The sequence below is a fragment of the Callospermophilus lateralis genome, chromosome 14, assembly GCF_048772815.1.
Source record: "Callospermophilus lateralis isolate mCalLat2 chromosome 14, mCalLat2.hap1, whole genome shotgun sequence".
In the NCBI taxonomy this organism is placed as follows: domain Eukaryota; kingdom Metazoa; phylum Chordata; class Mammalia; order Rodentia; family Sciuridae; genus Callospermophilus; species Callospermophilus lateralis.
In genome coordinates, this window is record NC_135318.1 from 23343106 (window position 1) to 23359499 (window position 16394).

The window sequence follows — 16394 nt, forward strand, 5'->3', positions numbered from 1 at the left end:
ATATTTGGTTATCTGAATGGAGAAAAAAACATAAAGTTTATTTCCTGCCACACCAAAAAAAAATAATTTCCAAATGGTTTAAAATTCAAATGTGAAAAACAGAACTTAAAACTGTGTTATCTATTTCTATTGAAATTGAGTCAGGAAAAATTTTAAAATAAGACCCAGAAAAAGCTGGGTATAGATTTCAGGGGTAGAGCGCTTGTCTAGCATGGGTGAGGCCCTAGCTTCAGTCCCCAGAACTACAAGGGAAAAGAAATAAAGAAAAACCCCCAAAAACAAAACAAAAAAGAAAAACCAAGAAGGCACAGAAAACACAGACTTTAGAGAAAGACTAAAAATTTTAACTACATTGAAATTGAACAGTTTTTTTTTTTTTGCTCAAAACACACCCAAATCAAAGGAAAACACAAGCCACATATTTTATTTATAATTCATAAAACTGAGAAGTTAATGTGCAGAATACACCAAGGGTTTTCACAAATAATTAAGAAAAAATAACCCCCCAAGTGAACAAAAGATATGAATAGAAAGAACCCAAATTGCAAGCATGACCTCTTTGTGCTCAGATGGCTATAGATTAAGACCCTAAAGAGTTACTCTCTTGCATCATCAGATTAGCAAAAATGTGAAATTCTTATAAAACCAAGTGGAGAGGTGAAGGAAAGATGGCTTAAAAAAAGTGGTGGAAGCATAAATTGATACCAATTTTTTACAATATTTTATCAAGTTGGAGCCGTACATATTCTCTGACCCAGAAATTCCACTTGAAAGTATTTATCCCGGAGAAACTTTATTCATGGGCACCACGGGACATGGACAAGAATGTTCCCAGCAGTATTATAGGGAAAACATGGAAACAACCTAAGGGTTCATTGCCAGGAAAATGGATACATTGTCATATTCATTTACAGCAGTGAAAATCTATGGGCTACCCCTCCTCAGCATGAAGGAGTCTTAAAACCACTATCCCGAGTGCAAGAAGCAAGTGGCAGAGGAGAGTTTAAAATGTGAAACTTATTCGGTTATGTTTTCCCTAGTTGTACCCGCGCCCCTATCAGGCTACAAATAGGTCTGGCAAAACTTTCTCTGCACAGACCAGATGGTCCATATTGAGACCACATGCAGTGGTCTCCTTTTCTTTCTCCCTCTCCCTGACTCCCTCACCCTCTCCTTTTCTTCTTCTCCCCGTTCCCTTTAAAATGTAAAAAACCTTCTTGGGTTCCTCTCAATGACACCTGGGCAAGATGCTATCACTTTTATACCCTTTGGCTCCCTCCTCCTCCCCGTCCCCCCACCCCCTCCCTCCTCCTCCTCCTCCTCCTCCTTCTTCTTCTTCTTCTTCTTCTTCTTCTTCTCTCTCTCTCTCTCTCTCTCTCTCTCTCTCTCTCTCTCTCTCTCTCTCTCTCTTCGGTACTGGGGATTGAACCCAGGGGTACTCTACCACTGAGCTACATCCCCAGTCCTTTTTAATTTTTTTTTAATTCTTGCTTTTTGTATTGGGGATTGAACCCAGTGACACTTTACCACTAAGCCACATCCTCAGCCCTTTTTAATTTTTATTTTGAGAGAGCATCTCACTAAATTGCTGATAACTTGCCATCCACCTGTCTATGCCTCCTGAGTTACTGGGATTACAGGTGTGTGCCACAGTGCACTTTTTTTTTTTTTTTTTTAATTTTGAGACAGGGTCTTACTAGGTTGCTCAAGCTGGCCTCAAACTTGCCATCCTCCTGCCTTCCCAGACTCTCAAATTGCAGGGACTACAGGAGTGTGTCACCATATCTAACTCCTGCTCCCTTTTCTTACTGGAGCAGTCTCATCTCAGCATTTAAAATTTAATTCTGTTATTTGAAACCTTCCTGCTGCAGCTGAATTCAGCACTGGGCTCCCTCTGCTGTGCAGGTGGCCTGTCCACGGCCAGGCTGGTTGGAAATGCTGGAGGGATCTGCTCCAGAACCCTCTGTTTTGCTCCCTGTCTGTCTTTGAACTTCCTTTTCCACATCCATCCTAGATTCCAATCCCCCAGCTCTAAGACTTATTCCCTAGCCCCACTGGTCCTACAAAGACAAAGAGGTAATGGGCATTCACCTGCTCCTCCCCGGGGGTGATGAAGGAAGGGGTGGCCCTGGCTTCATTCTGGGTTTGGATGGTTCTGGCCAGTGCTTGTACTACTGATGATGTGGTAGTCTGCACAGATTGCTCAGGAGGTTTCCCGGGGCTTGTGGAGAGCTCCCCACTATCCACTTTGTAGCTGAGTCCCAACCCTCCAAAGAGCAGCTGTGCCCCCCTCAGCCCTAACAGCAGTGCACACCCACAAATTCACCTCTGAGTTGGGAGTTTCAATGTTTGTCCCAGTTGCCTCTGTGGTGCATGCCCACACTGACCTCAGTGACCCTCTACATAGACCCGGGGATCTTCCATGGTGCTCACGTGGACTCTGAGGGCTAGGAGCCCCTTCACAGGATAGACCCCATCTTCCTCCCTTCCATCCATAACTAACGCTTGAACCCTGGTGGCAAAGGCCACATCACCAGGACTTTACCTTGAAAATCTCTAAACAGAGGCAGGCACTGATCTCAAGGTCCCGTTAACCTTCAGTGTCAACTGAGTTTGCCATGCACCATCTTCTTTCCCACGTGGGTGAGAACCTACATCAGATAAGTGTTTCTGGGGCTACGCTTCCCAAGTGGCTGCCACAGCAGCTCCAGGCCTGGTTTGGGGTCTGTGGCTCAGTGGACAACCGGCTCAGCCTGGGAACAAGTCACTGGCTTTCCTGTTTCAGACACTCCAGAAACAAGGGAGTCTCTGTCCCCTCACCAGGCTGTAGGTAGGCAGCCTTCACCCCTAGCCAGGAGGCCTGCTTCCCCTTCCTCCCCTGGCCTCTTCCGGCAGAGCTAGTGGGAAGGCAGGCAGAGTGCTGGGCACTGGGGGAGTCCTCTTCCTGAGTTTGTGAGTGGGTTTTGGAACTCAGAATTGTGGGGTCCTTGTGCCTCAGTTTTGGTCCCCCGCTAGACCGCGCACAGTACCCATTCCCCTCTTTTCCTCATTCCAGTGACTTTCTCATCCACCCTTGACTCTGATGACAGTTCCTTTACTCATGGCCACCAGGTTTTGTTTTTCTCTGGCACAGCCCAGCTGACTCACTCATCCCGGAGCATTTCTCGGCTCTGCCTGGAGAATGGCAATGATGTGACATCTCCATGGAAACAGATGTTGATCCCACAGTTGCTTAGTGATGTGCTGCAGGATGATGTAAGCTGTGCTCTGGTTTCCTGGGGGGGGCTTGCATCCTTTGATGTGTCTGTAATACTGGGCTGGGACGAGTAGGATGTTTCTTCCCTTGCCTCCACCCTTTTTATGTAAAAGTAAAAGAAATAAAGAAGAAGAAGAAGAACTGAAAATGAAAACTGACCTTCTTTGGAGGAATGACACCATTGAGACAGCAAAGCGCTGGGAGTCAGAGGACTGGGTTTACAGCGAGAGCAGATGAAGAAGGTGAGGTATTCTTCTGGAGGCCCATGGACTGGGGGCACGTCGGAGATCGTCCAGAGGGGAGTGCTGGCCAAAGATGATTGCTCAGTGCATTTCTGCCCCAACAAGAGTTGGTCGACCAACAGTCCCCTTGGGACAAGCACTTGTAAGAACTCACTCCAGAAGACCCTCTAGGTATGGAACCTTCACGAGGCAGAGCCTAATGGGAGGTCATTGAGACTCTGCTCTCTGGCCCCGGTTGGGTACCTCCACCCAAACCCATGACATTGAGAGGGCCTGGGGCAGGAGTGCAGACCGAGGCTGCACGCCATAACCATGAATACTGAAATTATAAATCAAATCAACAGATTGCTAAATAAAGTAGATTCTATCCTCAGACCTTGCTAATTGTGTTAGGCAGAATAATGTCCCCCTTCAAAAATAGCCACATCCTAATACCCAAAATATGTAAATGTATTATATCCAGTTGAGGATATAATGTGGACAGCATTAAGGTTGCTAAGGGACACCTTTAAGAGGGGCCTAAAGGGAAAGCTGGTCTCTTAGAGTGAGTTCTCATAAGAGCCAGTTGTTAGGAAATCCTGAGCCCAACCTCAGAGCTGTTCTCTGGCCCCTCTTGGGTGACATGATCTCTCTCTTTCTCTCACACACACACACTGCTGTCGCCACCATGAGGGCCTCACCAGAGTCAGGCGCCCTCAGATCTCCAGAACTGTGAGCTAAATAGAGCTCTCTCCTTGATGAAGTCAGCCCGCCTTGCATATTTCATTATAGCATTGAAAAATGGACTAACCCAGGTCCTTTCAAGTGGAAGTTGGAGACAGAAGAGAAGGTCCCAGTGACATGACGAGAGAAAGAATCAACCTGCCATGGTTGACTTTGGAGATGGAAGGGACCACGAGAGGAGGAACACAGGTGGCCACCCAGCAGGTGGAAGAGGCAAGAAAGGGAACTGTCCAGGAGCTAAGCAGCCCTGCTGACCCAGGGAGACTTCCGATCAAGGGCTCAGATACACTTGCCTTGTTTAGAGCCACTAGAGTAGCAGTAACTTGTTGCAGCCGCAGCAGGACAGTATGTGACAGTGATGCCATGTGGTCTGCAGGGAACCCCCAGCAGTGCTGCCAAAGCTGGAGGCCTTTGCTTATCTGATCCCACCACCTAACTCCGTGACTTTGGAATTTAGTAATGTCCCCGGCAAGGGTTACCATCTCTGCCTTTACCCTGCTGTCTTGAGTGCGGTAGATTGTCACACTCAGTTCTGAGGAGTCAGGAATTGTGACGGAATCTTCACTCCATCCAGCTCTTCCAGTCCTTCAGGGTTCTACAGTCTGGGGCAAATCCCACCTCCTCCAGGAAGCCCTGCACCCTTGCTCAGCACTTTCTGGCCATAGCACTTTTACACGGCCACTTTCTTCTTAGTGTATAATGACACATTAAGTGTCTTTTTAGTATACACTCTTCTATGCATTGACTATTTCGTGACTCCCGTCCCTACATAGGAGCAGCACAGTGCTAGGCACATTATAGACCCCACCAAATCACTGCAGGTCTTTTGGTTTTCAGTGATTTCAGAGTCAAGGAGAGCTGAGTACATAGCCAAGTCAAAGCCTAGAGTGACTTGTAACCCCAGGCGTCCCTTATCTGCTAAGTGCAATGACGGGTTTGGCTTCATGTCTTTTTGTCTTCCTAGACTGCCTCCCTGGGACCTCATGAGCACCTGCATCTGAGCTCGTCCCTAGGGGACCCTGCAGTCTCTAGAAGACCCTGTGGTCAGGGGGTATTAAAGCCCAGTGAATCAGGGAGTTGGCCCTTGAGGGAACCTGGCTGGGGTCTTTCTCTGGGCTTTATCTCAGGCCTGTGAACAGCAGACTTTATTCTGCTGGTCTGCTTGCCTCCAGCTGCTGGCCTAGGGGCCATGTGGACCCTCTGGGCCTTGACAGCTGGCGCTACCTGGGCCCTGGAGTCCTGTATGATTTGTGTCTTCTGTTCTCAAGACACTTATCGATATGCCTGCATTAGGCCAAGATGTGTGTCACCACACTTCACAACGGATGCAGTTTTCAAACTTGTGTTTCTTGCCTTGCTAGATATTTTATCTGAGTTAAAAACAGAGCCTTAGCTAAAGCTGAGGATCTGTTTCTTTTCTAACCCTTTCTTCCTGGTGGTTCTCAGGAAGTTCCCAGCCTCCTCCTGAATCGTGGCTGTTGATCCAGTTCACTGGGATCTCAAGTTGACGCGAGTCATGAAGCCCCACATTTCCTTTGGGAGAACTGTGTCCCTGAGTGCCTGTTATGGTGAACCTGCCCTAATGAGGTGCTGGTAAATGATGGATCTGTTTTCTCCAGGACCATCCTCTCTGGCCTCCCATGTTCACTGAGCTTAGAGGAAAGACCACAATTTTTGTCCCAGTGAAAAGAACCCTTCAGTCGCTCCTGGGGGCCCATTTAGTCACAGTCTCACAGTCTATTAGCTCCTGAACTCTCCGCTCTGCTCCTAAAGTTCTAAACTGTGGCGAAATGGTTCATGCAGTGGGCAAAAGGAGGTGACAGAGTGAGTGGCAGCTACAACCTTTAGGGGATGGCAAGTGGCTGCCAACTGAGAGACTCAGACATCCCCACAGAGTGACGGGGAAGGGACAATCTCTATTTTCAAGTTGGTCAGGATGTCTAATGATGAATGTCACTTGTTTGATACTTTCATAATATTCTTGGGGGTCACACCATGCTTCATCTGGGGATCAAAAAGGGTGGCAATAGCCAGTGGGGCCATTCAGCTGAATGAAGGGACAGGCCCCAAGAGGACTCTGCTGATAATAGTGCCATTGATAGCATTCACTCCACTCTACAAGTCTCCTAGAGGAGCTTGGGCGTCTGTCCCCTGGCCATGTGGCATCTGGCTACATGCATATCTGATGTCTTCCATATACTTTCCATCTTGTCACATTGTACAGAGCAGTTTGTTGTGTGTGTCTGCCCGAGGCGCTGCTTTGGTCATAGATTATAAATAATTTCTTTCCACGATTGCAAGACTTTCCCTTTTCTTTAGGAGTCAATTTTCTGTTTTTCATGTGGTTTGCTTTTGTGGGAGAATGTTCTTGAGTATGAGTAACTTATTTTGGTTCCTCAAGGCTGCTTTGGTTTGCCCAGATGGTCTTCCTTTTAACTACTTGCCATATTTTAATGGTCCCTTATTTTTAGAGAATTTTTCCAAGTGATATGTTTGAGTTGAGGGTTTAGGCCAAAGAACAGCTTTTAACAGCTAATTCCTGCCCATGTGCTAGTGTTTCATCTTTGGGGCCAACTGGGGGGAATCTACAGTTAGCTGAGGTCATCAGAGCACAGCTTCTCCAAGTGAGGTCTGGGAAACAGTTGTATCCATTCTCAGCATGCTTCCTAAAGTGCAGTCTTGCAAACATACTAGGATGGGGGCAGGAGAGGAGGCCCCGGAATCTGCAATCTCCACAGGTGCAGTGTGATGTTTGCATGCTGCAGAGAGTAAGAACGACCACTCAGGAGGAGGAGCAAGAGGATGCCTCTCCCATATCCTCCAAGGCTGCTTTCTCCATACGTCTCAGCCTACAGGCTCATGCTATGAGGACATAGGGTTCTTCTCACCTGACCTTGTGGCCAGATGTGGCTGTAAGTAACTTTTATGTCATGCAGAATCCTGACCACCTTTCTGAAGGTGAGCTACTCTGTCATAGTTGGACTCCATGGAAATGGATCTGGCTCCAGTGCCTAAGTTTGGGCTGAGTGGGCAAAAGAGGGTACTTGCTATATAGGTGCTTCCCCAATTTTCTGTACACAAGTAACATAAGAAATGATGACATTTGAATTCCCTAGTAGAAACACCAGATGGGGGCTTCTCAAGGCTGAAAAATCCTGGTCCACAGGCTCCAGCCTCCCCAAATCTGGGCTGGCTACTACCCTGAAGGCCGAGGTGATAGGACTCAGGTGATACCTGTAGCCTATGGGTTTTGAAGCCCTAGGTTAGATGAGGGTTGCTATAGCCCAGACCAGAAACAGGGTGATCTGTAGGAATAGAGGAGGGGATGAAGCAGCAAGTACTGAGGGGAATTTTAGAACTTAATTGATTTGTTATGGGAAATAGAAGGGAAGCGCCCCATGGCTCTGGGTTCTGGGCCAGCTGGGAGGTGAGTCCCCTGCTAGAAAAAAATGGCAGAGCCTGTCCTTGGGCTGTGGGAGATTTTCATTGCCCTCTCACCCCACTCCTCCATGTCCTGATCAAAACACATCCATTCTGCTGGTCATCTGTCCTAAGGGCTGAGCCTGAAGGCCTGAGGCTACAGAAGTTGGAGAGCTAAGACCCACCAGGTGTCTGGGTAGGTGACTGCTTTGAGCCCCCCATGACCATGCCAGGGAGGACGTCATCATTCCCTATCTTATTTCTTAGTTGAAATCTAACACACAAGCTACATACCTCGTGCCACACGTGACTCACCAGGGACCTGAGGCAGGGAGTTTATCTGTGGTCTTTTAATCCCTAACTCAGTGTTTTGTGTTTTTGCTGTCACCACCAATGCTGCCTTCTCAGCCCATGGCCAGGTTGCTGTGTCATCACAGCCTGGGCTGTGGGCAGGTCAGGCTTCTTACTTGCTGTTTACTGAGTACTCAGGGTTCTGAGACCATGTGGCTGCACCCAAGCCTTCCAGCCAGTAGGTGGCAGAGCAGAGAACTCCAATATCAATGATTAAAGGTCCCTGGCTCTGTTCTGATAGAACCAATCACCAAATTCTTCAGCGCCCCATAACTAGTATTCCCTGAACCATTGGTTGGTCCTTAAAGGCAATGGGAGGGCCAAGCGTCTGGGCAGGGCAGACCCAAGAGACAACTTTGGTTTAAACACAGGAACTTTGTCCTTAAACAATTTTGTAGGATCTCTTTTAAAAAAAATATTGCTAATTACTTTTACAAATTTTGCAGACAGGATAGGATTGCAGATTATTACTGTCAGTATCACAGTTGACCTGCCCCTGTATAAATACACTAAGGACATTGAGGGCAAGCCAGACCTTGGGGTCACTATTCCCTTCTGCTTGTGTCTTGCCTGGGCACGGGTGTGAAACTACGGCACCTTCTCAAGTAAAGACAGCAGTCTTCCCAAGGTCCTCGAGGCTCTTTAGAAATGTCAAGCTAATTATTAGGTGGTTAGATATAGCTACAGTGTGTGCCATCTGGGTGAGCCATGCTGCTGCTACCAAAACACTCGGAGAATGCCAAGTGACAAGTTTGAAAAGGAGGGGAAGAAAAAAGGATTTCAGAGGGGGGTTACCTCCCAGGGGAAGATGCAGAGGTCGTGTGTGCAGGGAGGAGGCTGCCCCTGGCACAAACCTGTTTCCCAGAGATAGGGCTCAGGCCGTGGCAGCTTTGGAGTCATGCTGAACCCGTCCCATGAATTTTTAAAATTTAATCTTCAAAACAACTTTTTTTTAAAGGTGGAGAAGATTATTATTCCTAATTAACAGAAGAAAACAGAGGTAGATGCCACACTGCTGGTAAGCGGTAGAGTCAGATGTGAAGCTAGAGCTCTCTGACTTATGATTTTAGCTCCTGAGCTGCCGGTGAAGAGCTCTCTGGGCGAGAAAGCCCTCTCTGTCCTGGACAAATACGTGGAATCCTCACTACGGGGTCATAAAGGACACCCCCCACATGCCCACTCCAGATCTGCTCATAGTCAGGGCTAAGGCCTTGCCGTCCTGGGCTCTGAGCATCTTGGACTTCCCATGGGCCAAGGCAGTACGGGAAGCCACTCCACCAACATGTTGGTCCGTGAGAAGGTGGTATTAGGTCTATGGTTTGCAAATGTTCTCCGTGGAAACCTAGGAAGTTCATGGAGCTTCCCAGAAGGAAGCTGGGTGGGACAGCATCTTACTGGGAGGGCTGGGTAGAGATGTAGGGCAGCTCCAAAGACCCCCTGCCCTCAAACACAACTAGAGCAGCTTCACCTTTATCTCATGTGGAGATAAACCAATCACTTTTGGAGGGGGTAATGGGGACTGTACTCAGGGTCACTCGACCACTGAGCCACAACCCCAGCCCTATTTTGAATTTTACTTAGAGACAGGGTCTCACTGAGTTACCCAGCACCTCACTTTTGCCGATGCTGGCTTTGAACTCACAATCCTACTGCCTCAGTCTCCCAAGCTGCTGGGATTACAGGAGTGGCGCCCAGCCCAATAACTTTTTTGTTTGAACAAAGGAATGCTGGGAGCCATCAGCCAAGTAGGTATGACAAATTCCTTGCCAGCTTACTCCCATGCTGTCTAGTGGAAGGACTTCTGAAAGGTGACCTTGCTCAAGGACCAGGGCAGGATCCGTGTTTAGGGTGTTCCCCCTTTAGAATAGGGCGGTTTAGCATAATAGGAGATTAGGGTGTTCCCCCTTTAGAATAGGGCGTATCCTGCTGCTGAGTTCCTCTTGAGTGCTTAGGGTCAGACAGTATATTTTGGGAGACAGAAGCCCATGCGGAGTGGATTTGGGCAGAGAACGTGGATTCCCCCAGAGCGTGTTTGTAGACGGCCGGTGTGAGTTCGGGAATAAAGAATTGCTGTTTGAATCTACAAGCTGTGTGGAGACTCGTGATTTGTGCCCAGCCAGAGACTGCGGCAAAGGAACTTGTACCTGCAAATGTTTTCAGGCCTATCTAGGTCCTTCCAGCCCTGCCCCACCACACTGGCTGGTTGGGAGGAGTGTTCAGGATCACACAGGTAAAGCAAGCAGGTCCTTCTTTAAGATAAAACTTGTGAGTGCCTCCTCAAGGAATATTTTAGAATGCATAAAGCAGAGTGTAGAGAAGTATAAAGGAAACCATTACATTGAAACACAGCTATCAAAGTATCTTGTAAAGTATCTTGTAAAACTTCAAATTTGTGGTATCCAATCTCAGGTGCTTGTTAACCAGGAAGCAAGATCTAGTGACAGGTCTAGCAGCCACCATAACAATCCTGCAGTAGTGATAGACCAGATATAAGTGACCTGTTATGGGTGTGCTGTGCTGTGAAAAATACCTTTAATTTCTACTGGTGACAAATCACAGGTGCTGCCAGAGTGTCTGAGGTTGGTTGCCTGCATTTATAAGAGCAGGAAGTACTAAATTTCAGTGGAAGGTAGGTGAAGAGAAGGATGTAAACATTTTCCCTTCCAAGTTCACAGAGCCCTTAAATTCTATCCACAGGTCACACAGTTCCAAACGTAAAGCCATTTTAGCATAGAACGCGCTGGCTGCTGGAATTATTATTGCTCATGATCTTGGTTGACATTTTCTTCTGGAGCAGCGGCCTGGTGCCCTGGCTCCTTAATTCTTATTCTCTGCTCTAAGTCCTGGTGATCAGAGAGGTTGAATGGTTCTCCACATCTTTTCTCACTGAATTTTCACCAAAATGTCTCTATCCTGGAGCCTGTCCTTCTACCAGCAAAAGCAACGCTACAGCTTTTCCATCCCAGACCCAGGGAAGTCCACCCATTGTCCCAAGTTCAGAGTGTGCACTCCTGGTCCTGCCTGTCCTCCCTGCATGCTGCAAGTTAAGCCTCCAAGAGAGACTACACAAATTAAAAAGCTTCTTCTCAGCAAAGGAAACAATCAGTAACATGAGGAGAGAGCTTATAGATTGGGAGAAAATCTTTACCACATGCACCTCCAATAAAGCATTAATCTCGAGGATGTATAAAGAAAAAAACCCTTAACAACAAAAAGCCAAATAACCCAATCAATAAATGGGCTAAGGAACTGAACAGACACTTCACAGAAGAAGAAGTACAATCGATCAACAAATTATGAAAAAGTGTTCAACATCTCTAGCAATTGGAGAAATGCAAATCAAAACTACTCTAAGATTTCATCTCACTCCTGTCAGAATGGCAATCATCAAGAATACAGGTGACAATAAATGTTGGCAAGGATATGGGGAAAAAAGTATATACATTCATTGTTGGTGGAACTGCAAATTGGTGCAACCACTATGGAAAGCAGTATGGAGATTCCTCAGAAAACTTGAAATGGAACCACCATTTGCTTCAGCTATTCCACTCTTTGGTTTATTCCCAAAGGACTTAAAATCAACATACTACAGTAATTCAGCCACATCAATGTTTATAGCAGCTCAATTCACTATAGCTAAACTATGGAACCAACCTAGGTGTCCTTCAATAGATGAATGGAAAAAGAAAATGTGATATATATACTTAATGGAATATTACTTAGCTTTAAAGAAGAGTGAGATTATGGAATTTGCCAGTAAATGGATGGAGTCGGAGAATATTATGCTAAGCAAAATAAGCCAATCACAAAAAACCAAAGGCCGAATGTTTTTTCTAATATGCGGATGTTAATGCACAATATGGCAGGGTGCACTAGAGAAGAATAGCATTACCTTAGATTAGGTAGAGGGAAGTGATGGGAGGGGAGGAGAGGGGATGTGAGGATAGGAAAGTAGTAGAAGGAAATAGAGATTATTACTGTATGTATATATGTGACTGCATGACCAATATGACTCTGCAACATGTACACTCAGAAAAATGAGAAATTATATCCCATCTATGTATGATACATCAAAGTGCATAAATGCATTCTACTGTCTTAAATAACTAATTACAAAAAATATAAATATTAATAAAGAGAGAGAGAGAGAGAGAGAGAGAGAGAGAGAGAGAGAGAGACTGCAGAGGCCCGCCAGGTGACCTCCCTGTCAAAATAATAGAAGGTTGCTGTGACAAAGGCACAGGATGAGGTGGCAGGGGGGCTTCAGAGAGCTCATTTAGGGACAAGCAGCTTATTTTTTCTCTCCCTCCCATGTTTGTTTTCAGGCTCATTCACAAGCACCACAGAGGCTAGGAGAGGGGCAGTGCTTCTGGCCACTCGCGGTGGAGGGGTTGGGGGAGAAGGAGGCTCCATGGGCAACCCCTACTTCTCAGGAAACAGCAGTCCGTGGCAGTTCCTCAGGAACCCCTCACTGGTGCCCGAAACCTCTCAAGTGCCGACTGTTTGGTGAGCTCCTGGCTCAGGCTGGAAGATATGCAGGGCCTAGATGAGCCCAGATGGACCAAGAATGTCCAGCTGGAAGGGACCTCAGAGGACAAGCAGCTAACTGTCTTCTTGCCTAAAGAAGGAGCCCAAAGCCAAGAGTTATGGTCTAGATATGAGGTGTCCCCCAAAAGCTCATGTGAGAGACAATGCAAGAAGGTATAGATGTGAAATGGTTGGGTTATGAGAGTTTTAACCTAATCAGTGCACGAATCCCCAGACAGTGATTAACTGGGTGGCCACAGCAGGTGGGCAGGGTGTGGCTGGAGTAGGTGGGTCACTGGGGCATGCCTTCAGGGTATGTATTTTTTTTTTTATTTCTTCCACATTTTTTACTGGTGTGTTATAGTTGTAGATATTGATGGGGTTTGTTGTTACATATTCTTACATGCACACAATATAGCAAAACAAAAGGGTCATTTTTAATTGGCCAGTGGTGGAACTGGTACATAATTGTTTTTTAATTCATTAGTTAGAACTGAATTTTAAAGGCTTACCTAACAGAAGGGAAGCTGAAAAATATAGTCTATCTGTGTATCGAGTCAGAAGAAATAAAGGGATTGGTGATCAACTTGAGATCTCTTTCAAAACTGTGACTATTACATTGGTCTCTCTTTTGAACTCCAGAGCAAATATCAAACCATGCGCATAATGTCCATCTTCACTTAAAGTATTATTTCTCAACCTCAACATCATTGGCATTTGGTGCCAGAAAGTTCTTTCTGGAGGGTGCTATCCTGTGTATTGTAGATTTCAGTAGCTTGCCTGGTCCCCATTCACCTCATGCCACTAACACTTGGGATCCCAGCTGTGACTGACCTTCGAGATAAAAATCAACTGTTTTATGGTACTGAGATAGTGAGGCTCAACATTTTCAATAATAAAATCATCATCTTCTACAAAAAACTCACTTCTTCTTCTGATTTCCTTATTCAGGGAATAGCAGAAATTAACCTAGTATTTCACCACCATACTAATGTTTAAGCTTGACACTGCTATCTTCTCCAACCCACCATAAAAATAATGAAACTCTGCCTGTCGTGCCACCTTAACATGTCTCAGATTTTTTTTTTATTCTCTTCACTATCAATGCTAAATATATTAGTCCATACCTCTCATTATTGAAGGTCTTTGGACTTATTCTTCGAGTCTTCACTTTTCTCTTCATTTACCCTAATATTCTACTATCAGATGTTTTTTTTCCTATTTCCTCACTCTTCTCAGTCTGCAAAGCTCATAACTCTACATTTTTCTATCTTAGATACTGACTTTCCTTCTCTTGTCTTAATTTTATTCTTTCCATCCCTACCAAAATTTCTGGAAAAAATATTCTATATTTGCCATTTCCATTTTCTTATGATTTTTTAAATATGAAGGCCCTGTCCTTATTAATATCTTATAAATCTGTAATGGATCCTTTTCACAATGTCATGAAAGTTATAAGTTTTTTTCCCCAAAAAATGAACCTGTGGAAAAATACTTTATAGAAAAAGGTGAACTGATCCCTTGATGGTCTTCTAAGGTGACAAGTGATGGCATGTATCGTAAACAAAGGGTCCCTGAGCTGCTTTCTCTAATCAACTCCAAGGATTCTCATACCACCTAAGGGGTCATGGATCTTCAATCTTTCCCCAGGGTCCTTCATGACCTCCAAATCTTCTACTGGACATCTCTACTTTGCACATTATACTCTAATGTGTCTTAAGTAACCCATTACTTCCTCCTACTAAACCCTTCTCTTGTTTAGTATTTTTTTTTTTAGTATTTTTTAAAATTTATTTATTTTATTTTTTTATTGGTTGTTCATAACATTACAAAGCTCATGACATATCATCGTTCATACATTTGATTCACGTGGGTTATGAACTCCCATTTTTACCCCAAATACAAATTACAGAATCACATTGGTTACACATCCACGTTTTTACATAATACCATATTAGTGACTGTTGTGTTCTGCTACCTTTCCTATCCCCTACTAACCCCCCTCCCCTCCTCTCCCATCTTCTCTCTCTAAAAACAAAACAAAACAAAAAAAAACCAGGGAGAGAATCGAATAACAGCAGACGGGGTATGTATTTTGAGAGAAGTATTCCAGAGCAATGGAATTGGCCCTCTGTGGACTTAGACCTCTGAAACAGTGAGAAACGAACTTTTCCTCCTCTAAAATTGTTCTTGTCATGTCTTTTTGTCACAGCAGAGACAGAGCTGACTAAAACACCAGGTTCCTGTGGATCATGTGGAACCAACACCAGCCCCCCTTGTCTTCTCTATCAGGCCAGATGGGCTCCTTCGTCCCTGTCAACCCCACCCCTAACAGTTCAGCCAAGCCCCCCAGCCAGTGTGTCTGGTGTCTCTGAACAAGCAGACAGGGTCGCCCTGCCTGAGCCTCTCCCTGCTGCAACTTCCCCTGCCCATGCACAGTGACAAGTCTTCCTGACCCTTCCTGGGGAACTTTCACCCTGATACCATCCCTGCCTCAGCACCACCCAAGCCCATGCTCGGAAATGGGCCACTCCCAAGGTGTCCCGACCAGCGTGAGCCCCTGCTCCTATGTTACCATCTGAGCCTGGCTTCACGTTTCTCCTACACAGGAAGTCCCACCTCTGGCCTCAGCTTGCAGTCACCTTCTGGAGTCTTCCAGACTGTTCTCTCTGTGCTTTATCAGCCTCCAGGGACCTGCTCCTTCCCACCCAACCTCGTCAGGTACCCCAGGCTTCAATCCTGCCCCTTGTGCCTTCAGACCAGGCAGGTGCTCACTGCCTCTGGGAGTCAGTGGTAGACAACATTCTCCGGGCTCCACCCAGTCTCTGGAGTGAGGCTAACTCTGAAGTCCAAGTCCACTTCCCATCTGCCCCCACCCCACACCGAGACCTAAATCAGGAGGGTCTGAGGCCCAAGGCAGATGTTAAGAATGTAAATTCTCCAGGCCCAAGGCCAGGGGTGGGGTGGGGGTGGGGGGCTGAGGGGGTGGAGGGGGTACCAGAGAGGACTGCTTGGGGGTCTGTCTCCCTGTTGATGGGTTTTTTCCCTGGGGCCCACCCTCATCCCACCATCAGGGCCCAGTGTCTGAGACTTCTCTCCCTTGCCTTGTAAGATTCACTTCCTCTGAGGACAGACGTGGCCAGCTCAGCCTGGAGCCGACCCAGGCTCTGAACTTGCCCGATCCAAGCCTGAAACTGAAAGACACAGCTCCCACCCCAGGGAGCAGGAGAGGAATTGGAGAGCCATGGCCCGTGGAGGGGAGGAAGGACAGCAAGCCCTGAAGCAGCTGGTGAGCTCAGTCGGGTGAGGTGCCTCGTCAGAGCCCGTAAAGCCTCTGGCCGAGGCTGGAGCCCCCAGGGGGTGTGTGAAGAAGCTGAGGGGCCTTTGGACTGTTGAGTGGTTGCTCTTTGTAAATAAAGCCCATTGTTCACCCAGATCCCCAGACCCTCTGTGGGTGGCCTGAGCCTGTTCTTCCTGCAGCCCTAGAGAGGGAAGAAGGCTGAAAGAGCCTCTGTCTTCCTACAGTTCAAGTTGCCCCTCACCAGCTCTCTGGTCCTGTTTTCCCCCTTGAGCCGAAGCTACAGGGAGAAGGGGATATTCCACATGGGCTCCTGAGCATGGGAGACCACAGAGGCAGGACAGGTCACACACTTTTCCTACATAGAATCTTCACACTGCCTCCTCTCCAGCTTCCTAGCTCCTCTCTCACGACTCCCTTCCGTTTCCCATGAGCTCCCGCCATCATCGCCCAGTGAGCACACCTAACACACCAAGATTCTTCCTGTCCCAGGACCTTTACACATGCTGCCCCCCTGCTCCCATGCTCTTCCTGTGCTCCTCTAGGATGGCCTACCCAACTCTCAAGCCCAACTCAA

General features: G+C 46.7%; 1 protein-coding gene across 1 annotated transcript in view; it reads left to right on the forward strand.

The window, feature by feature from the left end:
• Lclat1 (lysocardiolipin acyltransferase 1) overlaps positions 1-15882 on the forward strand; it is a 233340-nt gene extending 217458 nt beyond the window's left edge. Inside the window, exons 9-10 of the mRNA XM_076832830.2 lie at positions 15129-15240; positions 15632-15882. Coding sequence (XP_076688945.2) covers positions 15129-15240; positions 15632-15800 — 281 coding nt within the window. The 3' untranslated portion in view covers positions 15801-15882. The remainder of the gene's footprint in view (positions 1-15128; positions 15241-15631) is intronic.
• Positions 15883-16394: the final 512 nt, after the last annotated feature.